The sequence below is a fragment of the Brachyhypopomus gauderio genome, chromosome 21 (genome assembly GCF_052324685.1).
Source record: "Brachyhypopomus gauderio isolate BG-103 chromosome 21, BGAUD_0.2, whole genome shotgun sequence".
Lineage (NCBI taxonomy): Eukaryota > Metazoa > Chordata > Actinopteri > Gymnotiformes > Hypopomidae > Brachyhypopomus > Brachyhypopomus gauderio.
In genome coordinates this window covers 3,790,902-3,818,821 of record NC_135231.1, presented here as the reverse complement: position 1 = coordinate 3,818,821, position 27,920 = coordinate 3,790,902, and the positions used below count along the sequence as shown (strand labels likewise).

Below are 27,920 nucleotides of genomic sequence, written 5' to 3'. Positions count from 1 at the left end.
TTTAACTTTGTTATTCAGTCATTTCAAACTGCTCTGACATTCGACTTGATGACCTCAGCTTGGTTTTGTTTTTAAGCTCACTCAATGTCTAGCCAAACGCTGAATAGCAAGCAATGAACAACATTAAAGGAACCATGGGGCAGAAATGATAATAAAACCACTGTACGGTAAATCTACTATACTCTACCGGATTCAGACGCCTCGGAATATGCCATGTCCTTTGATGTTTATACTTTGCCGTTAATAGGCGCATGTGATACTGTTTCAAGCGTTTCATGACAGGCCAATCGCATGTAGGGATTCTCTGTCTATTTAACATAATTCCTCACACCGCGCCAATGAGATTGAAGTAGGCGTGGACCGGGTCGTAGCGCCAGGGTAGAAAGCCTGGAGCGTAATTTGTATCCTCACTTGAGAATGGCGGCTGCTGCGTGCGGTACGCAAACTACGTCGAGCGCTTGCACAGGCAAACTGCATAGAGAGCATCTTCGAAAAAGTAGAGATTCGCGAAGAAGACAAGCAGCGCTGTTGTTCCTCACTAATATATCACTCGACGGGCGTCCAGTGCTGCACATAAACAACCCTGTCGCTGCGAGCCAGGGAGATGCTGAACTGGAAGGCGCCGACATTGGGTCCACAATAAACGAACTAACCCCGGCGTCAAGTACTTGTGGACCCTTCCCCAACCTGTCCAGCTGCAGTGGCGGGTGTCCCGTTCCCAGATTCGGGATCTTGAACGTTCCCCCAATTCTGGTCCTGCCGTCCGATGCAGAGTACGGTCATGTGGGGAGCACCGACGTGGACACGACCGAGCACGAAAGGGGGTCCATTTCATCGCAGGGGCATCTCCTCTCGCCGTCAAGCCTTCAGCCCACTCCACTGGGGACGCGAAAGTCCCCGACACTGCTCTCCGTCCACAGTTGCAACTCGTCATTGGACTCTCGACAAAGGTGCGTCGCTATCAAACACTTTGAAGCTCAATGTCGGAACTGTGGCTTTTAGATGCGGTTCGTTGGTCTGACAGCTTCTGATCATTCGTTGTAACTTTAACCAAACTGGTGCTATAGACTTACGTGTTACACTCCCAATAAACTGTGTTTTTATTACTGTTTTATTACAAACAATGTGTATTCTGGTCACTTTGCCGTGCTGTAAAAAAATATGTATCGCATGTGAAACGCTTTCAAACAAACGTGAACGTGGTAGGCGAAGCAGCAGCCAGAGCGCGAGACACGTTGCTGGCGTGACGAGCGCGCGACAATGTTTACATTCGTTATCGCCGCTGTAGTGGAGCTCGTGCTTCATACCGGCCACCGTGTTTTAGGAAAAGCGTAACACTTGCTCTAAATGTTGCTTGTAGCACTTTTCATCCAGGTTATATTTGTAAATATGTAGAGAATTATTATTATTTATTATTATTTATTAACCTTTAATTTAACCAGGCAAGCCAGTAAGAACAATATTCTTATTTACAATGGCGGCCTGACAAGCGCCACAGGACACTTGAGAAGAAAAGAGAAACAGAAAAAAGAAAAAGAGAAGTAAAGAAGATAAAAAATTTAAGAACAATTACAAGCATCAATAAGTAATTTCTTAATGCAGTCCTTGAAGGCAGTTAATGAAATAAAAGTGTCCAATTTTAGGGTTTCTTGCAGTTTGTTCCAGTCGTTGGCAGCAGCATGTTGAAATGCAGTACAGCCTAGAGCAGTAGATGTTTTAGAAGGTTTTAGCTTAATATATGATGAAGACCTTGTGTTATATGTAGCTGAATCTATTTGCAGTAAATTACATAGATAAGGAGGTGAATGACCAAGTAGAGTTTTGTAGATAAAGGTAAACCAGTGAATTTTACGTCGAGTGAACAGAGAGGGCCAGTTAACAGATGAGTAGAGCGTACAATGATGAGTTCTAAATGGAGCGTTTGTTGCAAACCGTATGGCAGAATGATATAGAGTGTCCAACTTATGAAGCAAGGATTTGGAAGCTGATTGATAGATAATGTCACCATAATCAAACAGAGGAAGTATAGTCATTTGAATGAGCATAAGTTTGACCGCTATAGTAAATGAAGAACGATTTCTGTATAAAAAACTAAGTTTTGCCTTAATCTTTAATTGTAACATGGAGATATGATGGGAAAATGATAGTGAACTGTCTAACCAAATGCCTAAATATTTATAAGTGTTGACCAATTCCAGAACCTTACCCTCGATGGATGAGATCTTTAGAGGAGGAGAGGATTCCATCCCTTTTCGACTAAACCACATAACTTTGGTCTTAGAGGAGTTTAGCGTTAGATTGAGGGTACAAAAAGCCTGTTGAATTTGAATAAAACTGTCCTGGAGACCTTTTTCCACAGAAGCAGGGGAGGGGCCAGTGGCATACAAGATTGTGTCATCAGCATACAGGTGAATAAATGAATTTTGTGCAGCATGAAAGATGTTGTTAATGTATATAGAGAACAATGTAGGTCCTAGTATTGAGCCCTGTGGAACACCTTTAAGTACAGAGAAAGGGTGAGAAAGGCAATTATCTAGCCTAACCTGCTGTGTCCTATCAGAAAGATAATGAGAAAACCAGGCCAAAGAATGATCTGAAACTCCGACGCTGACCAACCTACTTAGAAGAATGGAATGGTCTACAGAATCAAAGGCTTTAGCTAAGTCTATGAATATTGCAGCGCAATATTGTTTTGCATCTAATGCATGAGTAATATCATTAAGGACCTTCATGGTGGCAGTGACACAGCCATAGCCTGGGCGAAAACCAGATTGCATCGGACAAAGAATATTATTTTCATCGAGATACTTAGTGAGCTGCCTATTTACGAGTTTCTCTAAAACTTTAGATAAGCATGGCAGAATAGAGATAGGCCTGTACGAGTTTGGATCAGCCTGATCACCACCTTTAAAAAGAGGACGGATAATAGCTGTTTTCCAATCAGCGGGTAATTCAGATGAACAAACAGATAAGTTAAAAAGATCTGTGACAGGGGCTGCAATAAAACGAGCTGCAGAATTTAGAAAAAATGGTGCTAGCTCATCTAACCCTGGGGACTTTTTGGGGTCCAGTGCCAACAGTTCAGTTAAAACCTCACATACTGAGAAGGGCTGAATTGTAAACGTAGAACTGGGCCTGGTAAAAGAAGAAGCTGCAAAGGGAGGGGAAATAGGGAGAGAGTCCAGTAAACTATTTGTCAGCCCAGCAGAATTTAAGGGTTCATAAAACTGACCAGGATTGCTAAAATGTTGATTAAAAATATCCGCCATACGTTTTTTATCAGAGACTAAAATATCGCCAGATCTTAGTGCCGACGGCGTGCCGACTGGTTTATGTTCCAACTCTCTGACAGTTTTCCAGAACAGACGAGAATCAGAACCACAACGTTTAAATTGCTCCTTGTAATAATTAGATTTAGACTGACGCACTGCTTGTGTAGATTTATTCCGAATCTGTCGGAACAGAAGCCAGTCTAGGGGGGACCCAGTCAAGCGTGCTTTGCGCCAAGCAGCATTTTTTTGCTGTAATAGTACAGCTAAGTCTCGGGAAAACCAAGGGCTATTACGATTCTTTAATCGTAAACGTTTGATAGGTGCATGCTTGTCAACAACTGAGTTAAAAAGGTCTAAGAATAGATTCCAAGCATCATTTACCGTAGGGATCAGGCTGACTCTGCTCCAGTTGACCTCAACTATGTCACGTAAAAAAGCTTGAATGTTAAAATGTTTAAGAATCCGTTTTTTACTAATGAGGGCAGGTAGTTTAACAGAGTGACCTTTACGGACACAGGCTATGAAACAATGGTCACTAATGTCATTACAGAATACGCCAGAAAGGTAACGATGTGGGGAATTTGCATAATGAATTCGCTTCATCCAGTTATATTTGTAAATACGTAGGGAATCTGCATAATTAATTCGTTCTACCTAAAAGACTTTCTAGCACTCCCTGTTTTACACGCCCTGTTTGAACAGATAAGCCTGTTAGTAACTTAGTTTGAAAACACACTTTTAAATTATTCAGACAAGAGAGGTACTAAAATAACTTTAACTGTCCTTACACGGGGAACAAAGAATGCAAGGGGACATTTAAGAAAAAGGATACTCTCCCTCTTCCTGGTCAGAAACCTTCTGAGTGAACATTGCAGATGACATCATGATGTGTGTACTGTTTGCCCAAACTTGGTCATTATGTTGCCCAAACTTCGTTATGCTTGACAATAGTTTACTTGTCTAACAGAAGGAAGTGAGAAAGTCACACTCATGGTTATATTTATCCAGCACTCATGACCTAGGTTGATGAGAGGGATATCTGTGTGGTGTTGAGTAGCAGGGGGGGTCGTCTGTCACGTCACTGTCTACACAGCCTCCTCTTCCCCTTTCTTTCTTTAGAGTGGGTGTGGTTATTATTGGTGGCTGCTTGGCTTAGGGTGGGCATAGCCGGTGAATTCTGGGTAGAAGGTTGACATTTTGCGTGTCCTGTGTCCCTCATGCTAGTAAATGGCCGGTGAGATCAAAGCTCCCAGAGCAGCAGCCTGTGGTGTGTGCCAGCCACATAGTTTCTGCAGGCCTGAACACATCACCCCTCCACTGTTGCTGCCTGGCCAGCACTGAGCCAACTGCGGAAATCTGAAAAGAAGAGCTCTTTTAATACCTAATAATTGTGATTGATTGGACATGGAATCCTTTTCCTCTTCCAATGCCAATATAACTATGGCTGCCAGTAATGTTATTGGTTCAGTTACTCAGTAATAAAACTGACGGAAAAAGGCGGTATAAACTGTCATATCACCCCCCGCACTTCTACCACAAGATCGTGGTATTTCAAATTTTTTTGACATTTTTACTTTGAATATGAGTTATGAGCGTCATTTCCTTCTTCTGAGCTGAGGTCAGCGCCGTTGCATTGAGGTCGCGACTTTTCCAGTGTGGCGGTTTCAGACGTCTTTGCCCGAGCAGGCAGGGTTGGGAGGGGGCGGGACTCGGGTCCATGATGCCACAACAGCATGCAGGACCTTTTCCCACCTTCTCTGAGCATACGGGCTCTTTAAATAAGTCAGTGTTTACGGCAGTATGAATTAGCACAAACTGCAGCTCTGAGACAACACTGCAGGAGGTGAGATTGAGAGTCAGGTAGAGGAGAGACAAGACCTGCAAATAAATAAGCTAACAGTTGCTCTTCACTGCTGGATTCGTTGTGTGTATCTGTGTGGGGGTCTTTGTACAGTCAATTCTCTTTGGGGGTGGGACCTTAGCATGTACATATGTGTAAGATGGTGAAATGACTTCCTCTGAGCAGTGGTTAACAGCTTGAACGTAACCACAGGAAGATAGCGCTAAAAACAAATAACTTTAGTTAAAAGATTTTTGTAAATAACTTTAATCATATATTTTAACATGCTTCACTTGACTTCATATCTTAAGAACTGCCACGTTATCACACCTGACTTTGTTTGGCTATACCATCATCATTTGTTCAACAGACCTTTTTAGCATGTCAGCCATGGGCTGATAGTAAAGAAGCCAGAGCAATCGAGAACCCCGCAGTGATTCCTGGGCCCTCGCAAAATATATGAGCCTCCACCTCTCCTCCAGGCTCCACCCCCTTCTGCACTGGCATGATTTGGCTTCACACTGGCCCAGCTACTTTAACCCAAACACCTATCTGACGCTCTCAGCACAAGGTGTGTGAGCTCTGGGACGGCGTGTCCACGGAGGTGAGCCGCATGTCCTCCGGCCCCAGCAGGACCTGGGCTTCAAAGCTGCGTGGCATACAGTCGCGGGAGGATTAGCGCTGGCTTTTTAGCCCCAAATCCCCCAAACGTGGACTGGGGAAGGCGATAACCAGCTCTGCAGTTAAGGGACCACCCATACCACATCTTGAGTCATGGAGATATTCAGGACCTGAGAAGAGAGAGAGATTCAAATCAAATCAAATATATTTGTATAGCGCTTTTCACAACACATTCCTATCCTGAGAGTATGTTATTCCAAGAGATGTCCTTATCCCGGGGTAGGACGGTAATCCCTTTCACTCCTGCTTATCCTTGGTCAGTTTGGCATATTAAGAAGCACTGCAATGCGAAAAGGAATTTATAAAGAGAGACGTATTCTCCTGTGCACAACGGAGACCTTGGTGCTGCATTCATTCATTTATTTATTTCCTTATTTATTCACTTATATTCTCTGACAACCATTCGATATGCACAATTTAAGAAAAAAATGACAAACTGACTGACACAATCTATAGTACAAAAGTAGCTTCGGTTTCGGCGAGCAGCCGTTCGTGGTTGCAGTCATGCAGACTGAAGGCAGGGGCCTCGGTGTGCATATCTAGACAGACAGATGCGCCTGGCTTACTCATTTGATTATATTAGGAGAAGGCAAGCGATTCACCACTGCCAATCACCATGACCGATACCACCGCGTTCCTGATGCGTCCACACGTGGGCCTGTTCCTCTGGCTCTGATCCCACTCGGTTCTGCTCCTCCACTGTGGTACCGGAAGCAGGACGACGGCAGGATTTAAGCAGACACGGGGCAAGGGGGCATGAGCTCTGAGCTGGCCTGATAGGAGCCATGCTCTGGAGATTTAAGAGAATCCTCAGCTGACCGGTGTGAAACCGGTCGCGCTTCTGATGTCCGAGAGAGGAAGTCATCGGCTCTCTCTCCTCCCTCTCACCAGACGCGTCCTCCCTTGCCTGTCTGGCTCGGATAACACATGCTGCTGACCCGTGTGGGCCATTAAGGTCACCGGTCGCTCCTGAAGCCGAACAGATGAAGGGCTTGGCAGGAGAGAGCAGTGCCCAACATGCCGATTGTGTAACGCGGTTTTTCGTATTGTGTAACATGGTTTTTACTGTTGTGTAACATGTCTATATAGAGAAAGGTGCTCTGCCCAGATCTTATGGAGAACATCACACAGTCAGAAAGGGGTGACATTAGGCTCTGGTGAGGCTTTTAACAGCATGACAGCAGACACTACATTTTAAATAGAACTCACACTCTGGGCTTTACAGGATATAACCAGTATGACCCCCCTCTATTAACGTAATATCAGTGTGCAGATAGTGTGCTATTGCCAAACTTTCCAGAGTATCTGTTCTGAATGCAATAAAGGCTTTTTGACAGATACAAAAGCATATGATGGAGGAAAGGGTCACATAACCTCTCCTCCCCACTGTCTGCTGCCCCCAGTCCAGTATCTGTTAGAGCTGAAGTGAACCAGCAGCACGCAGCTGCCTGTTTCATTAGGTGCATTGAGCGATTCCCACAGAGAAGAGAAAAGCGCTCTACAACACCCCTGCCCTCCATACATTAGAAACACCTCAGCCCTAAAAGCACATGTAGACATGCTGTGCAAAGGCTGTTCATTTGTGTTTGATGCTCTTAAACAATAAGATTTGTTTTCTCCATCCCTCTTGCTCTCTGTCTGTTTCTCTCTGTCTTTCTATCTCTCTCTTTCTCTTTCTCTCTGTCTGCCTCTCTCTTTCTTTCTGTCTGTCTCACTCTATCTCTTTGTCTCTCTCTCAGGACCCGTAACCTGTCTGGCTCCTCTCGGCCACGCCCCTTGAAGAAGGTTCACTTCATTAAGAGTATGCGACAGTATGACACCAGAGGTAGCAGGTATATGCGTGCGTTCTCCTCTTCATATCCGGAATTGCTTTATCCCCTTTATTTTGAGGTTCATGTGATTTGATCATAACCTGTACAGTATTTTATAGGAATTTTTGTGTGTATTTCTAGTTTTACCTCTAGTTTTTGCTATTACTGTTTGAGTTCAGTAGGTGAGGGCTGATATCCTGTAGATCAAGCTCTGAGTCACAGCAATAACATGCTTTGCGTTTTCCCAACTCCATAACTCGATTCGCAGAGTGCTTGCTAATTAGCTGATGAGCCATATCACTTACTTCAGACAGAAGCAAAAATGCAAAATGTCATGAACCCTGACCTCTGGGCCTGGGAAGGACTGTCATAGACATAGTCGACCAGGCTGACTCAGAGCCCACAAGGCCCTTCGTAAAAAGGCCCTGGAACTTCTAGAACTCCCCAAAAGAGTCTGCCCTGTGACACACCTGTGACGAGAATGATATATATGAATAACATTTAAAGCAAGACTTTGAAGTCTCAGATCAGGGCTAGACCTTGGTTGGTTATGAGAGGACCTGGGGGGGCAGGTTCAGTGCAGAGTGCCTCTAGGGCAGCGCTCAGTCACCTCTCCTGTTGCTGGAGGGCCTGTCCACCCTGTAGGGCTGGGGGAGTGGAGAGAGGGTTGGGGCTCGCGGAGAGAGATTTGCGGTTGAGAGTTTTTCATGCTGCTTCCCAGCCACCCACCTCCCCGAAGGGACTCTTCTCTGCTGAGGAACAACTGCTGTGTTTATTACACACTCATTATAAAACAGTCCCACACACGCCCTGCTTTTCCATGAGAGTTTTTTTCTTCTTGAGTTTTTTTTTTTACACACACACAAAAAAAAAATACATATACATGCGCACAGTCACATGTCCTATTCAGCGTAATAGGAGGAAGGGGGAATTAGTGACTCCGATAGGCTGATAAGATATTTTCCACTGGCTATTGGCCTACTCTACCCATAATAAACTATTTTTAACTACCGGCAAAAGATAATATGGTCACAGTGGCAAATGCAATTGGTAATGGCAACAGTCACGATAGTGTGTGAAAGAGAGAGAGCGTGCGAGTAAGGTGCGGAGTGATAGAGATCAGTTCCAGCATAGCTCTGTGACTCGTGTGTGTGTGTGTGTGTGTGTGTGTGTGTGTGTGTGTGTGTGTGTGTGTGTGTGTGGTGGAGATGTGGCGTTTGATCTCCACTGCACAGCCACAGTGGCACGTGCAGTCGTGCTGTGTAACTGTTAACCTCGAGGGTGTAGCGGGTCTTTTGAGCAGATTCACCACCTGTCACCGGCTCACCCACAGAGAGGGAGAGCGATTGCGCATTTTAACGTCCAGAGGTTTTGTTTGTTTTTTTTCCACTGCAGGATCGTGCTGGTCTGTGCTAGGGGATCGCTGTGCGCCGCCTTCTCTGTGTTGCCATATGGAGAGAGCTTCCACATCAGGTACTACGACAAGCAAACACTCATGGTGCTTTTGACTAACGCTTCATTAGTTGCTCTACCAAGCTCTGCGGTCCAGAGCGTGCTTCAGTGCTTCAATCAGCTCCCTCTGCCTCCGCATAGTTTCTCAACAATCTCCCCTCCTGTCCTCACCTCCCCAATCTCCCCTCCTGTCCTCACCTCCCCAATCTCCCCTCCTGTCCTCACCTCCCCAATCTCCCCTCCTGTCCTCACCTCCCCAATCTCCCCTCCTGTCCTCACCTCCCCAATCTCCCCTCCTGTCCTCACCTCCCCAATCTCCCCTCCTGTCCTCACGTCCCCAATCTCCCCTCTTGTCCTCACCTCCCCAATCTCCCCTCCTGTCCTCACCTCCCCAATCTCCCCTCCTGTCCTCACGTCCCCAATCTCCCCTCCTGTCCTCACCTCCCCAATCTCCCCTCCTGTCCTCACCTCCCCAATCTCCCCTCTTGTCCTCACCTCCCCAATCTCCCCTCCTGTCCTCACCTCCCCAATCTCCCCTCCTGTCCCCACGTCCCCAATCTCCCCTCCTGTCCCCACGTCCCCAATCTCCCCTCCTGTCCCCACGTCCCCAATCTCCCCTCCTGTCCTCACCTCCCCAATCTCCCCTCCTGTCCTCACCTCCCCAATCTCCCCTCCTGTCCCCACGTCCCCAATCTCCCCTCCTGTCCTCACCTCCCCAATCTCCCCTCCTGTCCCCACGTCCCCAATCTCCCCTCCTGTCCTCACCTCCCCAATCTCCCCTCCTGTCCTCACCTCCCCAATCTCCCCTCCTGTCCTCACCTCCCCAATCTCCCCTCTTGTCCTCACCTCCCCAATCTCCCCTCCTGTCCTCACCTCCCCAATCTCCCCTCCTGTCCCCACGTCCCCAATCTCCCCTCCTGTCCTCACCTCCCCAATCTCCCCTCCTGTCCTCACCTCCCCAATCTCCCCTCCTGTCCTCACCTCCCCAATCTCCCCTCCTGTCCTCACCTCCCCAATCTCCCCTCCTGTCCTCACCTCCCCAATCTCCCCTCCTGTCCTCACCTCCCCAATCTCCCCTCCTGTCCTCACCTCCCCAATCTCCCCTCCTGTCCTCACCTCCCCAATCTCCCCTCTTGTCCTCACCTCCCCAATCTCCCCTCCTGTCCTCACCTCCCCAATCTCCCCTCCTGTCCTCACGTCCCCAATCTCCCCTCCTGTCCTCACGTCCCCAATCTCCCCTCCTGTCCTCACCTCCCCAATCTCCCCTCCTGTCCTCACCTCCCCAATCTCCCCTCCTGTCCTCACCTCCCCAATCTCCCCTCCTGTCCTCACCTCCCCAATCTCCCCTCCTGTCCTCACCTCCCCAATCTCCCCTCCTGTCCTCACGTCCCCAATCTCCCCTCCTGTCCTCACCTCCCCAATCTCCCCTCCTGTCCTCACCTCCCCAATCTCCCCTCCTGTCCTCACCTCCCCAATCTCCCCTCCTGTCCTCACGTCCCCAATCTCCCCTCCTGTCCTCACCTCCCCAATCTCCCCTCCTGTCCTCACCTCCCCAATCTCCCCTCCTGTCCTCACCTCCCCAATCTCCCCTCCTGTCCTCACCTCCCCAATCTCCCCTCCTGTCCTCACCTCCCCAATCTCCCCTCCTGTCCTCACCTCCCCAATCTCCCCTCCTGTCCTCACCTCCCCAATCTCCCCTCTTGTCCTCACGTCCCCAATCTCCCCTCTTGTCCTCACCTCCCCAATCTCCCCTCTTGTCCTCACCTCCCCAATCTCCCCTCCTGTCCTCACCTCCCCAATCTCCCCTCCTGTCCTCACCTCCCCAATCTCCCCTCCTGTCCTCACGTCCCCAATCTCCCCTCCTGTCCTCACGTCCCCAATCTCCCCTCCTGTCCTCACGTCCCCTTTGTTCCAGGATTTTCTGTAAGTAAACATCAGATTGCCACAGTCCTTTCTGAACGTAACCTTCTATTTTCATACTCGTTCTCTGTAAATGAGAGTGTCTGAGGGAGTGATACTCAGAACTTGTGTACCGTGTTGGACCCATGGTGAGCAGGATGGCAGAACGTCCCTCCTGGGATCCAGGGGCGGGCCTGTGCAAATGACTGAAGCAGGAATGTTTCCCACAGTACTGAGCTGAGCAGGACGTGACCCAGTCACTAACCTCCCTGCTTTTCCCACCCTCCCCTCCATGCTTTCTCCCAGACCTGTCCGCTGGAACCCAGAATGGGGAGAACAGGTTCTGGGGAGTGTAGTCCATTTGCTCCTTGTTTTGTTCCATAAACAAGGAGAGAGTGGGAGAGTGAGACATTTATTATTTCTCTCTAATGGAGCCATGACAGATCTGTGATGATGATGATGATGATGGTTAGTGGGGGTATTGTATGTGGATCAAGACAGCTCAAACATCAAGCAGATCTGGTCAGTTTTCATCTGTACGTGTGTTATCGTGTGGAGAGCTGCTGTTCGTGAGCTGTAGATGGTACACAAGACACTGAACCTAATGTGCTGACTGAACACAGACAAGGAAGAGAGGTGAACTATTAGCAGACCTGAGAACTCCTCTCCTGCACAGCCTATGCATTCTAAGTGTGACTAATTTAATCCAGATGTAATTAAAAGAGAATTGGCTTTTTGTTCATTGACACTTCTTCTGAAAGTGATACCCATAATTACTCACCAAAGCACACAAAGAGTGAATTCTGAAGTGTCTCTCTCTCTTTCTCTGTCTTTCTCTTTTTCAGTGACCCAACACTGACCAACCAACGGCGGAGACATTCCTCTGGAGGAATCTCCTCTACCCTCGAGACGCTTCCTGGGTTGGATGGGGTGGAGCTCGGCATGTACGGAAGCGTAAGGATTGGATTACTCCGGCTGTCAGTCATCTGTCAGGAGCTGTCATTGGAGGAACACTTCCTGGTGTTCATGACCAATGCCCTGCTCAGTACTGACAGCTTCATTTCATTTTGACGTGCTTCATGGTGACACGATGATGATGATGATGATGATGAATGTTCAATTTATATAGCGCCTTTCAGAATACCCAAGGCGCTTTACAATTTAACACAGGTACAAGTCACAGACAACCAATCACACACACACCGGCGAGATGCGGCAGGCAATTGCACACAGCGTACTCTCTACCGGAAGCCACAGCCCCCTGGGGGACTGAATGGGTTGCAGGAAGGGGAGAGAGGACAGACCCTAGTGACAGACCCTAGTGACAGAGCACCATCCACCACTGGGCATACAAGCACGCACACACACACACACTACTTTTTATTGAACATATCCCACGCAACACAGGGAGAACATGGAAACTCCACTCAGATAGGGACTTGAACCCAAGACCCCAGTGCTGAGAGGCAAACGTGCTAACCACCAAGCCACCGTGTTGCCCATGGGTGATGATGCATGGGAATTGTAGGGAAGTACACAAAGTTCTCAGAGCTCAAAGGTTTTCAACCCGATGATCAGCAGGACTTCTCCTGGCTATTCCAATGTGAAGCTGATCATCTAACAAGAAACACAGCAGACAACCCCTGTAGTAATGCATGCGGAAAAGTGAATGCTAACCAACACAAAAGGATCAATTGCTATTGTAGCTGCTGTTCATATCTGAACAGGTAAAGTACAAGCAAAGACATCATCTCATACTAAAGGTCATTGCTATTGCTATGGCAGCATTGAAGATAGGAATCTCCAAGAAAACTGATTTATACTTTTAGAACTTTAGAACCCCATGCGATGAATGTTGTGAATGTTAAAGATGTAATGTAATTTAATCTTGCACCTTGCTTGCACAGCTGATTAAGGACATCTGTCTGTAATATCCTGTTTCTCTGGAATTGGATGACGTTTATGGCTGGAATTAATGAGTGTGTGTTTGTGTGTGTGGTAGACTGTATCCTACGCCCAGTTCTTGTACCCCACGAATGCCCTGGTTTGTGAACAAGCGCCAGAGATGTCTCTGCAGATGCCCTACTCCAGAAACAGCATCCAACGGAGCTACCCTTCCTCACGGCTGAGCAGCACAGCGGCCCTCAACCTGGGTATGACGCGCACACACACACACACACACACACACACACACACACACACACATGTGAAAAAACACATTTTTGCTGCATCAGCCAAATCAGCCTGGACTGCAGTGTCACACACACACACACACGCACAGTTGGCTATGATATATTCATGTGTCTCATGTACACAGTCATGCTACATCACTCTCCTGGGAGCAAGCTTGGCCCTGTCCAGCCTTGGCTTACACTGCCCCTCACTGTGGCAGGTTCATCTGAGATTTGAGATTCATTGATCCTTTTGTGACCCGAAACAGATTGAAATACTTTAGGAGTGTGTGTGTGTGTGTGTGTGTGTGTGTGTGTGTGTGTGTGTGTGTGTGTGTGCGCGTGACCTTCAATAACACACATATTGGTGGCCATTACACTGTGAGACTCACACAGACACACAGAGCTGGAAATAAGGCCCAGATGTGCTGCGTGACTCACTGAAGGAGGAAGACCACTGCCCCAGCTGCCCGTTAACATCTCAGCCAGGACCCACACGTGCGCTGGGCAAATCCTGTCTTCTTGTACACTGGAGGGGTCATTAACACAGCTCTTGCTGCTCTCTGCATCCATACCCTTTATTTAGCAACCCTTCATTAACACGACCCATCTCCGCTCTTACTGTGTGTGTCTGTGCGTAACTGTCAGGGCACTTGTAGGCAGACCAAGTACTTGAATGAAATATGGAAGAGCCTTACACACAACACATAAAATTCCAGATTCTTTATATGCAGACTTCAAACACACTTCTCGCACTGGGCTGTCTAGCGGTGTGGTCTGGTCAAGGGCTATTCACTGACTTCCTGTTACAGAGCTTTTATCTGAATGGCATGTGTTCATAGGTTGCTAGCTAACGGAGTGGTTACCAGCGAGAACAGTGATGAGCACCTTGTTGCCTATAGAGACATATCATTGTTCTCCCATTAAACAGATTGTTAGGTGTATTGCATTCAAGAATGATTCGTTATCGGCAGCTGGATGCTTTGTTGGAGATGTTCACACTCACATGTTCGTAAGGTGGGTAGCTATGGTGATGGGATTAGTGTAATTATTGTTAATCTGGTGTGTTCAGATTTGTCAAACGTGTGGAGACAATCAATTTTTGCTTCTTAGGTCTTAATGGGAACGCATTCTAATCGCACCTGTAAGACTTTAGATTCTATAGCACTGCTTTCATATGAAATCACATTCAATACTATTTATTTATGGTCTATTTTGACCATAATGTAATGTTTTATTAATATTTAAGTTTTTTATAAAAGAATACAAAATAAACCACAAAACTTTAATATTAAGAAATGTATTTATATTTACTTTTTCACCATGGACAGCTTTGCTTGTTGATCCTTTGAGATGTTTCTAGATCGATGACTCAAAGGAATGAGAGCTGCCTGAGTGATTGAGAGCACATGAAAACTGGGCTGTGTCAGGACCTGTACCACCACAACACAACGCTCAGAAAAAACTCTCTGCCAGGAAAACCTATCCATAAAACACTTGCACAAAGACCAAGATATTGTGCGGTCCATGGGGTTTTGTACATGCAGAAATCCAACGTGCAGAAATCCAGCTAATCTCTTAAGACACATTTAAATACTGTTTACAGACATGTTATCTTTTTCTTGCCCCAAAAAGCTTCATTGCCGGGGCTTAAACCTTTAGAAATGTGTTTGGTGGAGGTGGAGCTTCAGTTCCTGTAGGTGACATATACCTGCTCAGCAACTCAGACACTGCGGTCCATTACATTACATTCATCTTGCTTATCTTAATTTATTATTGTCACGTAGGGCAACGCCCCCTCTCGTAGCTGTCACTCTGGGTTCCCTCATGTCCATGTTCCCTGCCTGTTTGTCCCGCCCTGCTCGTTTGTCGCGTTTATTCCTTGTTTGTTGCCACGCCCCAGTGTTATTGCCATCACCTGTCCCTCGTTAAATGTCATTGTATAAAAGTCCCAGTATTCCCCCTGTCTAGTATCCATGGTTTTGTTTGTCTACCAGTCGGCTTCTGCTTTGTTCAGTCTGTATCGTGCTCCTGTTACCCATGCTTTCGTGTTTCTCCGTTCATGCCAGTCATCCTGTTGTTCGTGAGTACTCCCCGTTTGCTGCCCAGTTGCCCTGTGTTATCTGTTTGTTTTAGTTATTCTACGTTTTACCCGTGTTTTGTTTTCCTAGTCCTGAGTTATGTCAAGTCGTGTTTCGTGTTCTGATTGCCCCTACGTTATGACCCCTGCCTGTTCTTTCGACTCCGGTTTTGGTATTCCCTGCATTAAATCTCGCTCATCTCTGCATTTGTGTCCGTCTCCTCGCTCCGTTGCTTCTGCAACGTTACAATTATCTAAATACTTATTTATTACTTGAAATGTGCATCAAACATATAATATTATTAATATAATTTATTATTATATAATAATAATATAATATTTTGGCAATTTTTGCAGCATATTAGATCCTGTCCTCCCTTAGGAGATTACCAAACAGTGTGACCCTGTTGAAAAGTGTATTGTGCTGGATGTTGGTCTGGTGAAACTAGGCCGACCTCGATATTTTGTTTAATCCAGCATCAAACAATAACAAAACACTAATACCATAAACAAACAACTGGCAGGCTCATTTTTATTTGTGTTGTTGTTCCCAAAAGGGAATTATGCCTCTTTAGGTGATGACACTTGTTCAAAAGGTTTTGCGAAAGACAAACTTCATTTCACTGATTTATAATGAGAACCAAAGAAGCTGAATGCTGCACTTTGTAATATGTCTGTTTGCTTTGAATAATCAGACATGTTTGGATAGTAGATTGAAGAGGAAGTCTTCATATCTGCTGTTCACATGGTGTTTGACACATGGTGGGATACATGTGACGGTCCAACTGGTTTATTGTACTACGTGTGATGTATATTTACTAGGTCAGTCAATCTACAATATGGCCTTGTAAGTACTTGATAAGTTTATTTTCCAGCATTTTCTCAAAATTATTTGTGTATGTGTAGTATGGATGAGAACACGTCATATACAGCAATCCAACACAGATCAAAAGTTCAGTTCAGCTGATTTCAGCTCAGAATAAGCCAACACACTTTCTTCTTGTCTCTTTACTCTTCATTTTCTTGACAAATCCTTCTTTCAATATCTTTTTTCTCAGAACTTATTAAATCAAATCTGAAGGGAATTTACATCTTAACCTACAAGCTTAATAATATAGTTATTAAGCATAAGACATATGTGTTAGTAGTGACTGAATTATATAGTTACAAGAGATCAGATCGTCACCAGAAACAGAAACTCTTACTTCTTAATTCAGTTCACTGGTCTGAGCCAATTAGCAAGCCAGGCAGTTGGACCAAAATTATTGGGAGGGATTTTAACTTCCTGAATCTGAAGTACAATCCTTTGGGAGGGAATACTTGGCAACCTGCACTGAGGAATTCGTTTTTGAATCCAGGTGTGTGTGTGTGTGTGTGTGTGTGTGTGTGTGTGTGTGTGTTCAACAGCTGTTTTCCTGAATTAGTGTATGACGACATGTTTTTCTGTGCCATTATTGAAAGCAGCGCATCTATGAAGTCAACAAACGTGATGGTTCTTTTCACATACACACATGCCCTGCACTGCCTTCACATGCTGTCTGAAAAATTGTCTGCAGATTTTCATTCTGCATGTGTTTTTATTGAGAAGACTTACAGTGACTAGACTCATGAATGTATATTCACAAAAGAATACAAAAACATCTTGAGCTGATGACATCTGTTTTTTGTTATTCAGTTTTTTTTTCCAAACTAAACAAATAAGAATGACTCCCAGGGTTCAGGGTTGAAAAGTGCTGGAATTCTGCCTAAAGCATTTGAAAATGCTAGAATTTATAACTGACTAAAAGTTGCTTGTATTACGTTAGAAATATAAGCATTGTAATTCCAGCGCAAAACCTGACAATGGGAAGACATTAAGTGCATTTTGAAAATAACTACCTTTACCATTAAACTACCAATATATGCTTGCTTGGTGGCTAATCTTTACCAAAATTAAATCTATTTTAACATTTATTACCATCTATTTTAACATTTACTTTTGCTGTTACCAAACACAGTACCATCTCTTTTAATGTGAAAAAAGTGAATTAATCATTTTGAGGATGTGTGTATTTGTATAAAGGTGTAATTCACTACAGCTGTAAGAAGCTGGAAAATATTAAAAATGGACCACAAATGTGCTTGAATTTGACCTTGGAAAATGTTTAAGAACCATGCAGGTACCAGCCAGGCTGCGTCAGGTTATTGTAGCAGCCTGGCTGGTTTAGTTTCTTTGGTTAAAAAATTGCAAACATGTGCTAAGCAACTTCGGAATGTTTGGTTTAGAATGTTTGGTTTAGAATGTTTGGTAGGGAAGGTGTAATGTTTGAAGCTCAGTTTCCGTGCTGAAAAGCTCACAACTGGTTGTATGTGATTTTGCTTTGCGATTTCCAATCATATATTTGTCCATTTTTCATCTGAATAATGAATTGTTACCTCCGGAGAACTGACCTGCCAGAGCCTGGGCAGGTACACTTCAGAGAGACATATTTTACCACTCATGGTGAGACAAAATATTTGTATCATTTTATACTTGTATATAAGACACTAAATTTAGTAAATGCTTGTCAGTATGGATTTCCTTAAGCTTATTCATAAAAGAATATTCAATACCAGTCTTTGGTATCATGTCATGTGTGTCCATAACAGGTGCAAACCCCTGGCTCTCAATACTGCCGGTGCCTGTCTTTACTGGGGATGGTGGTTATGTCACCGAGTGTCCTCAGATGCCTGACAGCCTAAAGGATCCTTATGCTGACCAGGAGCTGTACCTGCAGCAGCTCTACTTACAGGACCCCTACTTAAAGGAGTACAACAGACTGCACCTCTACTGGCAGCAGCTCTGCCAGCAGCATCCTCAATGTCTTCCGCTCTATTGGGACTGGAAAGTACACAGCCACACCTCGTACCTGTCCTACATGGAGCAATATCGTGCGGCCTTCAACAACATCCGCATTGAGAAAGCTGTCAGGCATCAGAGGACAACTCAACTCTTATCTAATATGAGGAAGAGAAAGAGGGAGGCCTTCTATGTCTCCAACTTGGGGTTGGGGGCTCAGGCTGGTGAGGCTCAAACTCTCAGCAAGAGGCCTCGTCTGAACGTCCTCTGTGAGGAGCCGGATACATTTCATGCTGCCATTACTAAGACAGGAGAAGTGATCTTCTCAGAGCCCATTCTAGACCTGCTGGAGGGGATCCCAAACATTCTGGATCTGGCTGCAGAGATGGGCTTCTGTGTCTGAGGGCCTTTGGGATCGGAGTCTTCCATATTTTTCTTGATTGTTTTACATTTCTTACCTTATTAAAAATAGATGCATTCAGTTCTACACAAGTATTGTATACCTCTTTTCTGAAAAAACTGAACAAAGAATGTTATTCTTTACCATAAACAGGTTCTCTAAATCTATGTAGGCATGTATTTACATTTACATTTATGGCATTTGGCAGACGCCCTTATCCAGAGCGACTTACATTTTTATCTCATTTTTATACAAGTGAGCAATTGAGGGTTAAGGGCCTTGCTCAGGGGCACCTCAGTCACGGCCTCAGGTCTGGGAATCGAACCCACGACCCTCCAGTCACAAGACCAGTTCCCTACCACCAGGCCATGACTGCCCATTTACTGGGGAAAGGTCTTTTGTATAGATGTGTAGACTGTACACAAATTTTTCAACATGATGAATCTGAGTACACAGATGCAACACAAGCTAAATGGTTATTTAAATGGTTAAATGGTTTTAACCATGCAAGACATTTAAGAACTAATTCTTTTTTACAATGGCTGCCTTGTAAGTGCAGAGCACACTTGTAAAGAGAAGAACTCATACTTGTCCAAGACTTGCTGCAAAAACTGACTTAAAGAAAGTAGTGGATATGCAAGATGAGTTTTATATAGCAGTGTAAACCAGTGGGTGTTATGATGACTGTGCAGAGAGGGCCGTGATGATAGATAACACAGAGAGCAATGGTGTGTTCAAGAGGGTCATTTGTTACAAATCAAATAGCAAAATGATGAATGCTGTCCAGCTTCTTAAGGTTGCCTTTGCATGCAGATGTCTAAATGATGTCACTATAATGAAACATGGGAATGATGGTCATATGGACAATTGTACGTGTGGTAACAGTTGTAAAGGAGGAATAATTGCTACATAGAAAATTCGAAAAGTTTGCCTTAAATTTTGACTACAATGTGGTGACATGGTGCAAGAAGGACAATGCAAGCCAAATTACTACAGTTTTGTAAACCATAACCCGCTCAAGTTTGGTGCCATCACTAGTGGTAATTTCAGAACTGGCAGGGAGCAAGGCCCCTTCTGGTTATACCATATAACTAGACAACACCTTTAGACACAAGGCATAACTGAGACAGAAAGCTACATTTACATGCTACACCTTATTGGAGAGTTAGAAAACCATGCCAGACTGTCACCACTAACTCCAATATAACCTAATTTGTACTTCTGGATACTACATTTCTTTAGCGTTACTACAGAACTAACCTAAGTGCACAAGTTTACAAATCTGTCCAGCTCCCAGATAGATACACAACTACACCAGCATAAACAGGCACCCCTATTGAATGCAACATGCAGCATTCACGAAGGTGTTTCTATGTGTGGTCTTTTGCAGGTCTGGATGACGGTGATTATGATCCCAACCTACTGAGTGATCCACAGTGGCCTTGCGGGAAGCACAAGAGAGTCCTGATATTTGCCTCCTATATGGTGAGTTGGAGGGAGGGAGGGGAGGTTTGGAGTTGCTGTTGTGATGTGAAGAGTATCAGGTGAATAGCACTTTGGCAATGGGATGAACAAACTAGGGGCTGCTTGTGCTGATTAACTGTACTTGGTTGCTGGCATTCATGCTGGGGCCTGCAATGTTTTGACCAAAACTATTTACATTTGTCAGTTTATCACACATCCTTGTATCCCTTATCTGGAACGCCCACACTGGCACAGAATGCTCACTGTACACACACACAACACAGACAGAAACTAAAGAGTGATTTGTTAGAGGATTAATTTACATACTAAAGCCTTCCATGATCTCATCACAAATTACTAACCCATTAAGAATATATACGAATTAAGAATATAGGACGTCCTCGGGTTATGCCAGTCCTGAGTTACGATGTTTCGTGGTTACGACACATCTCCCATTTACCGTATAAAGCCTTGTTTCGACTTAAGTGGTTTTGCGTCGTAAACATTTCATTTCCTGTTTTCATTATTAAACGTATTTTATATGTGTTTTTTGATAACTACTGTGTTAGGATAGGATAAGTGCTTACAGTATGTTATTTACGCACAGTATGTACGTATGTTCCGACATGCACTGTAAATCGGTTTATGACGCGATGTAGGAACAGATCAACATCGTAAGTCGAGGACCCCCTGTATATTGTGCAGCCCTAATTTAGACTGTTAGAGCTGCTGGTGTGTGTGTTATGATATTATGATACTATTATTAGTATATTTAAACTTTTCCTTAGAAGGAAATTGCCAGGTTCTAGGTGTTTTGTGCATACACGCCTACTGGAAGAGCAGAATGCTGTCTGCAGTCTAAGGGAACTTCTTCTGCAGTAGTCTGTGTGTGGAAGCCACACTATTACTATGCCTGATCACTTCCTGTTCTCCATCCCTCCCCGATCATCTGTCCTGTCTTTGCTAAAGTGAATCCATAAGTGATTTGTTTAGGTGTGTTTGTGGGGTCAGATTCGGGTTGATCCATGTATCTTCACTAATCGTACCACTCCATCTCTCTCACTCTCGCTCTCTCTCTCTCACACACATGCATACACAGCTAAAGAGGCTTGATGGCTGTCTGTGTGACTCACAGCCTTGGTGCTGTGTGAATGAGCTTCAAACAAAGCCTGCAGATATAGAGTCAGAATGTACACCTTAACACACCTTAATCACCAAGCACACCTTAATCCTGCTGATTGCAGCTTGTGAGCCAACACGTTTGGCGATGCTGGTGCAAGAGAGTAACACACCAGCAACATTCTGTCTCCGTCTCTCAGACAACAGTGATCGAGTATGTGAAACCGTCGGATCTGAAGAAAGACATGAATGAGACCTTTAAAGAGAAGTTTCCTCACATCAGGCTCACACTCAGCAAGATCAGGAGGTAAACATCCCTACACACAGTCCTACACACTGTCTCTACACCAAGAGGAGGTATCCCGGGGCAGATCAGGATTTTCCTATTTGTTTTCCTAGGCTTGTAGCACATGGAGAGGTTCGCATGCACAGTTAGCACATGCTTGCTCATTGGCCCTCTCATTGGTCCTAAACGTCTATCACCCCACACTCTGCTCCATGCCTGACGAAAAATGTCAGTGCTACAAGGAGTTGGGTATGACCGAATGTAAATTACACTCCACAAGGTCTCGATGAGACACACGTTCAACTAATCATAATCAGGCATGTGAGACTTCCAAGACTGCATCAATGGAGACTACATTCACACCAGGGCAAATGGCAAACTATTCAGTCTCACTCTCCTCCAAGCCAAGACCAAGGTCCTCGTTCGAGAGCTGCTGTGTGTGGATGACACGGCATTTTCATTTCTCATTGAATGTCTCTCAAATGCCTGCAAGGACTTTAGGTTGACCATGAGCTTGAAGAACACCCAGGTCCTCGCTAAGGACACCGACCCCCTGCCTGCCATCACCATTGATGGCCTAACCCGGGAGATAGTAGACTCTTCATTGGCTCCACAGTGTCCAGCTGCCTGTCCATAGATGCAGAGGTTGGCAACTGGATTTGCAAGGCAGCCGCCACTATGTCCAGGTTGAACAAATGGGTGTGAAGCAACACAGCTGGATGAATGCTGAACCCATCCCCAAGAAAATGCTCTTTGTCAAGATCCCAGAACGTTCCAGAGTCAGGAGACCCCAGCTCTGATTCCATGACATCTACAAACACAACCTGAAGTTAGACTACATCGACAACTGGGAAGTCATTGCAGAACACCGAGCAGCCCGGGGGAAAAGCAGTATAAAAGAGAGGCCATGCGGCCGCGAGAAGGAAAAACCACGAGAGGAGAAGCAAACTAACAAAATCCTTGTGCCACCAGTCTGACCCTTCCAGGGAGAGCAAGATGTAGGATGCCTACTCTTACAAATTAAGATCACTAATCCCAAAACTTGTAATTCAGTTCACAGAAACTTGCAGGGGCTAAAAAAAGTCTTTCAAATTTAAATTTAAATTAAAGACTTTAAATTTCAGAATGATACAGCATGAAGATGGATTAGCTCAAAATATGCAGAAGCAAAGAATACACAGATGCCATTAGAGGTGAATAAATAATATGAGGCGTGTTTTCATTTCTGTCTGTCTGTCTGTGTCTGTTGGTCCCGGCGCGTCAATGCCAGCCTGAAGAGAGAGATCCGGGTAGCCGGAGAGGAGTGTGGCCTGCAGCCGAGCTCCGTTGCCATGGCCTTTGCTTACTTCGAGAAGCTGGTCTTGCAGGGCCGTCTGAGCAAGGCCAACCGCAAGCTGGTGGCCGCCGCCTGCCTCCTGCTGGCCGCCAAGATCAGCAGTGACCTCCGGAAACCGGAGGTCAAGCAGCTGATCGACGTGAGTGCAAACAAGACAGAAAGGACTGATCAAAGAGTTATACAAGCAAACTGCTAGGAGAAGGAATCAATACACATGCATACAGTGGGATGCGAAAGTTTGGGCACCCTTGTTAATTTTCCTGATTTACCTTTATAAATCATTGAATGTTTGAATAAAAAAATTCAGTTAAATATATCATATAGGGGACAAACACAGTGATATTTGAAAAGTGAAATGAAGTTTATATGATTTACAGAAAGTGTGCAATAATTGTCTAAACAAAAATAGGCAGGTGCATAAGTTTGGGCACCCAAAAAAAACCCTTAACTTAATATTTTGTAGATTCTCCTTTTGCAAAAATAACAGCCTCTAAACGCTTCTATAGCTTCTAATGAGAGTCTAGATTGTGGCTGATGGTATTTTAGACCATTCTTCTTTACAAAACATCTCTAGTTCATTCAGGTTTGATGGTTTCCGAGCATGGACAGCTCTCTTTAAGCGACACAACAGATTTTCAATAATATTCAGGTCTGAGGACTGAGATGGCCATTCCAGAACGATCTACTTATTCCTCTACATGAATGTGTTAGTAGATGTTGAGTAGTGTTTAGGGTCTTAGTAGATGTTGAGCAGTGTTTAGGGTCTTAGTAGATGTTGAGCAGTGTTTAGGGTGGTTGTAGATGTTGAGCAGTGTTCAGGGTCATTGTCCTGTTGGAAGATCCAGCCCCGGTTCAGCTTCATCACTGATTCCTGGACATTGGTCTCCATAATCTGCTGATATTGATTGGAATCCATGCGTCCCTCAACTTTAACAAGATTCCCAGTCCCTGTACTGGCCACACAGCCCCACAGCATGATGGAACCACCACCAAATTTTACTGTAGGTAGCAGGTGGTTTTCTTGGAGTGATGTGTTTTTTCCTCCATGCATAACGGCGCTTGTTATGGCCAAATAACTCTATTTTGTTTTCATCAATCCACTGCACCTTACTCCAAAATGAAGCTGGCTCGTCCAAATGTGCTTTAGCGTACCTCAAGCAGCTCTGTTTGTGATGTGGGTGGAGAAAAGGCTTCCTCTGCATCACTCACCCATACAGCATCTCCTTGTGTAAAGTGCGCCGAATAGTTGAACGATGCACAGTGACTCCATCAGTAGCAAGATGATGTTGTAGGTCTTTGGTGCTGGTCTGTGGGTTGACTCTGACTGTTCTCAACATCCTTCGCTTCTGTTTATTCTGTTTATAGATTTTGCTTGTACTGTACCTGTCTACTTCCATTTTCTCACAATGTTTTTCATACTGGAGACTGAAAGCTGAAATCTCTGACATAGCTTAGCGGTATCCTTCCCCTAAACCATGACAGTGAAGAATCTTTGTTTTCAGGTCATTTAAAAGTTGTTTTGAATCTCCCATGCTGCTCTTCAGAGGAGATGCAAAGAGGAGAAAAACATACAATTGCCACCCTTAACTGCCCTTTCTTATAATTGGAGTCACCTATGTATGGAGGTCAAGGGTCACAGAACTTACCAAACCAAATTTGAGTTCCAATAATTAGTTCTAAAGGTTTTGAAATCAATAAAATGTGCCCAAACTTATGCACTTGCCTATTTTTGTTTAGACAATTATTGCACATTTTCTGTAAATCATATAAACTTCATTTCACCTCTCAAATGTGTTTGTCCCCTATATGATATATTTAACTGAATTTTTTTAATCCAAACATTCAATGATTTATAAAGGTAAATCAGAAAAATTAATAAGGGTCCCCAAACTTTCGCATCCCACTGTACATACATGAATGTGTTTGTGTGTGTCTGTGTGTGTGTGTGTGTGTGTGTGTGTGTGTGTGTGTGTGTGTTCAGTTCGCAGTAATGAATGACATTAGTATCACATAGGAAAAGGTCAACTTTAGTTAAGAAGAGCTTGAATATGACATTGTAATTAGTTAGCGTTTGGCATTGTATTGAAACTACCGTTTTGAGTAGTATTGAATGTGAATACGTCTGCGTGAATGCACCTGTTCTTTGGGTATTAAACAGCCTTTTCTGTAAGGTTGCTTTTAAGTTAACAATAATCATTGATTTGAGTCACTTAAAGTTGACAAGTTCAGAATCATTTTGTTTCATTTTATTTCCGCACAGATTACACACACCAAAGTGCTAGAAAACACAGATGTTAAAATAACAGCTTAAATAACAGCTAACTATAATCATGCTCTGGAGCTCTATTCGCTGAATTCCAAACCCATGTTCCCTTAAAGCTCAGCCAATCAGAGCGAGCGCTGCAGGTCCTTCACTAACCCTCTGCCCCTCACTGTCTCTTCTCTTTACAGAAGCTGGAGGAGAGGTTCCGCATTAGCAGGAGGGAGCTGATTGCCTTTGAATTCAATGTGCTGGTGGCTCTAGAGATGGCCCTCTACCTGCCTGAGAGCAAGGTCATGCCCCACTACCGCCGCCTGGTGCAGCAGTCCTGAGCTTGCCAGCCCCAGCCAGCCGACAGAGGCCCCCTTTGAGTGAATGTTATGCAGACCAGCCTCCGGGAAGGGGGGGGGGGGGGCGGTTTTCACTAAGTGCTTGTGGGTTATACTGAATATTTGTTCTTGCTTTTTGTGTTTGTTTTTGGGACTCATGCGAGGGAAATTAAATGACAGTAATATTAGTTAAGGCCTTTAAATCAACTCCAAACACTCAAATAACAAGGGAGATTTCCAACATCTATATGTATGTGCACGCTAATGACATTATACAACAAAGTAACTTTTTTAAGCACACTGAAAAACAGCCTATATAATTTACTGTAACTATAAATTATTATACTTCTAGGCATTCCTGCTTTTAACCTATTAATGGTGATAATGTGTATAATTTTACGCAATGTATGAATTGTACTACACTTGTACTACACCACTGTCCCACTAGTGGGCAGTATTTGACAGTGGTCTGTGTTGAGACTTTCAAGAAGTATAAGAAGGCTCTGATTGGGAAACTATTTGCTCTACATTAGAGCTGATTCAAACTAAAGCACATTTACTGTGCTTCAATGTTCTAGTTCAGTGTTTGTAAAACTACTTAAAACATGGACTGTGCCCTAAAACTCTGTTTGCCATGCTATTGATCATGGTTCCATGAGTTTTCATACATTTCTGCCTTCAATAAGGAACTGCATTACTGTGTTCTATGTGCAATAACTAGTGGACACACACTGGTCGTTACTTCCTCCTCCACTGGTATACACAGAAAAAAAGCACAAAAATCAAAACATTTACTCTATACTGTAAGTAATCGTAATTTATAGTAATTGAAATACTTTCTCTTCTTGCTTTGACTCATCCTCCACAAGATGAAACTTTTAGTGGTGAAAGTAGCTCTTGTGAGCTTCTGATAGCCTTATCACTATGAAGTGATTTACTTTGCTTGTCAGTGTGAAAGATGGTGCCATTTTATAGCTCATCTATGATTGGCTTATAGCAAAAAACACCAAAATGAGAGTGAAAGAATGTTTCTTCAGTATGTGTTTGTGTTAATATCAAGTTAGCTTTTTTTTATTATTGTTTCTGCTTTCCAGATTTTGTTTATTGAATTTGTGATTATTTACAGTATCAATAATCTATCAAATATGGTGCATATATGTGTCTTTTTCTATAATCATCACAATGACAAAATTTGATAATATATATTTTAGAATGTTGTATGCTCCTACCATAGATACTGTGATTTTCAGAGACTACAGCAAATTGAGAATGTTTGCACTTTAGTGGGGTGGTGTGTATTTATGCTGTAGTGTAGAAATATTGTCCTAGTGAGGGATCATCAAAAACAGTCCCATAGATGCCCTTGTTCTGACTCCCTGGTGTTTGTGGTAAATGCATATAACAGAGTGCTTAGTGGGGACAGTCAGTCTTCTAACAGGACTCAAAGGAACTGGGACAACATTCACTTTCTGCCCATGATTCTTCACATTATGCAGTAGTTTGTGGTATCTTTGCAAAAAAAGAACCGGTGTTCACAATCGTAGGTCATTGAACTTCAAATGCCATTGAACTTGTGGTAAACAATGGTAATTACCATATGTATGACATCATTGGGGAAAAGGTGAATTCATGGAAGTCATTTTGTTTCCCCTCTCAGGCTATATGCCAAATTCATGATAGTCTGCATTTATCTGCACTTATGTCATATTAGATATACACACAATCATTTGATCTTCTTTTTTTTTGTAAAGAATGACTTAACCATGTGACCGCAAGAAAGCTAACGTTAGCACACTAATGAACTTCCAGGAAGCAGTCTTTCTGACTGAGGCATATTTGCCCTATTTTTACCTGGAGAGATATTCATAGAGTAGTAAGTGCCTGAGAGAATTAATTGATTCATAAACGGGAGGGGAAAAAAAGACTGAAAGCCAAACCTGGACGGGATAGTTAGTGCAGCGCTACACTGTGATTTTTCTGTAGAGTACAGTCCCCAACAGCTACAGTTTCTGTGTCACCACACTTGTCATAATGTAAAGTAACGCAATAAGCAGGTAGTGGATTATGAAGCTTTATAAAGTTATTCAGCAGCTCCTGCAGTCTGCTGGTTTCTTCAGCCTGCCTGGTGCAGCACCATTCCTGCTACACAGAGCAGATGCATCACAGAACCAGCAGAGGGTCGTATAGGGCTTGCTGTAGAGGTACAGGAAATTGTGAAGCCTGTTTCACAAGTCTTCTGTTTAATAGTCTTATTTAGTCTTCCCCTTTTCTAAAATCATGTGCAAACTACATTTTAGAAATAGAATGAGCAAGCTTCTCACTGTTTTTTTTTTCTTTAGCAAAATATATTTTTTCCACTTGACTCAATGTCCTTGTTAATTGCCTTTTCCTGTAACGTTTGCATATTGTCATATGTATTTTACCTATATGAGGAGTACTGTGTTTTTGTTTGTACAATATACTACAAAAGAGCACTTTGAAAATATATTTTAAGATTTCACTACTAATTGGAATGAAAGATTTTTTTTGCATTTTAAATGACTAAGCAATGGTGGGTCTCACACTGAGACAGAAAATATATTATGACAATAAAAAAAAAAAATATGAGACAGAAAATATATTTTAAGATTTCACTACTAATTGGAATGAAAGATTTTTTTTGCATTTTAAATGACTAAGCAATGGTGGGTCTCACACTGAGA

The 27,920-nt window shown here is 43.9% G+C and overlaps 2 protein-coding genes across 2 annotated transcripts; both read left to right on the top strand.

Moving 5' to 3' along the window:
- The first annotated feature begins 23 nt into the window (after positions 1–23).
- On the top strand, positions 24–27,718 carry cables2b (Cdk5 and Abl enzyme substrate 2b). The gene is made up of 9 exons (XM_076984310.1): positions 24–950; positions 7,533–7,625; positions 9,000–9,077; positions 11,801–11,909; positions 12,958–13,108; positions 19,815–19,909; positions 21,208–21,314; positions 22,564–22,768; positions 25,081–27,718. The coding sequence occupies exons 1-9, from the start codon at positions 418–420 to the stop codon at positions 25,219–25,221; spliced, it is 1,512 nt and encodes a 503-aa protein (XP_076840425.1). The 5' UTR covers positions 24–417; the 3' UTR covers positions 25,222–27,718.
- Positions 16,641–18,505, top strand: LOC143485105 (uncharacterized). Its single transcript, XM_076984311.1, has 2 exons — positions 16,641–17,688; positions 17,835–18,505. Exons 1-2 carry the CDS (start codon positions 17,610–17,612, stop codon positions 18,425–18,427), a joined length of 672 nt encoding a protein of 223 aa, XP_076840426.1. The 5' UTR covers positions 16,641–17,609; the 3' UTR covers positions 18,428–18,505.
- Positions 27,719–27,920: the final 202 nt, after the last annotated feature.

Bases quoted from the DNA above. Each gene is read 5' to 3' on its own strand.
- cables2b (XM_076984310.1), top strand. From the start codon at position 418: ATGGCGGCTGCTGCGTGCGGTACGCAAACTACGTCGAGCGCTTGCACA. The intron at 7,626-8,999 runs GTATATGCGTGC...TTTCCACTGCAG, and splicing joins TATGACACCAGAGGTAGCAG to GATCGTGCTGGTCTGTGCTA. The intron at 22,769-25,080 runs GTGAGTGCAAAC...TTCTCTTTACAG, and splicing joins AGGTCAAGCAGCTGATCGAC to AAGCTGGAGGAGAGGTTCCG.
- LOC143485105 (XM_076984311.1), top strand. From the start codon at position 17,610: ATGAATTGTTACCTCCGGAGAACTGACCTGCCAGAGCCTGGGCAGGTA. The intron at 17,689-17,834 runs GTGAGACAAAAT...TGTCCATAACAG, and splicing joins GACATATTTTACCACTCATG to GTGCAAACCCCTGGCTCTCA.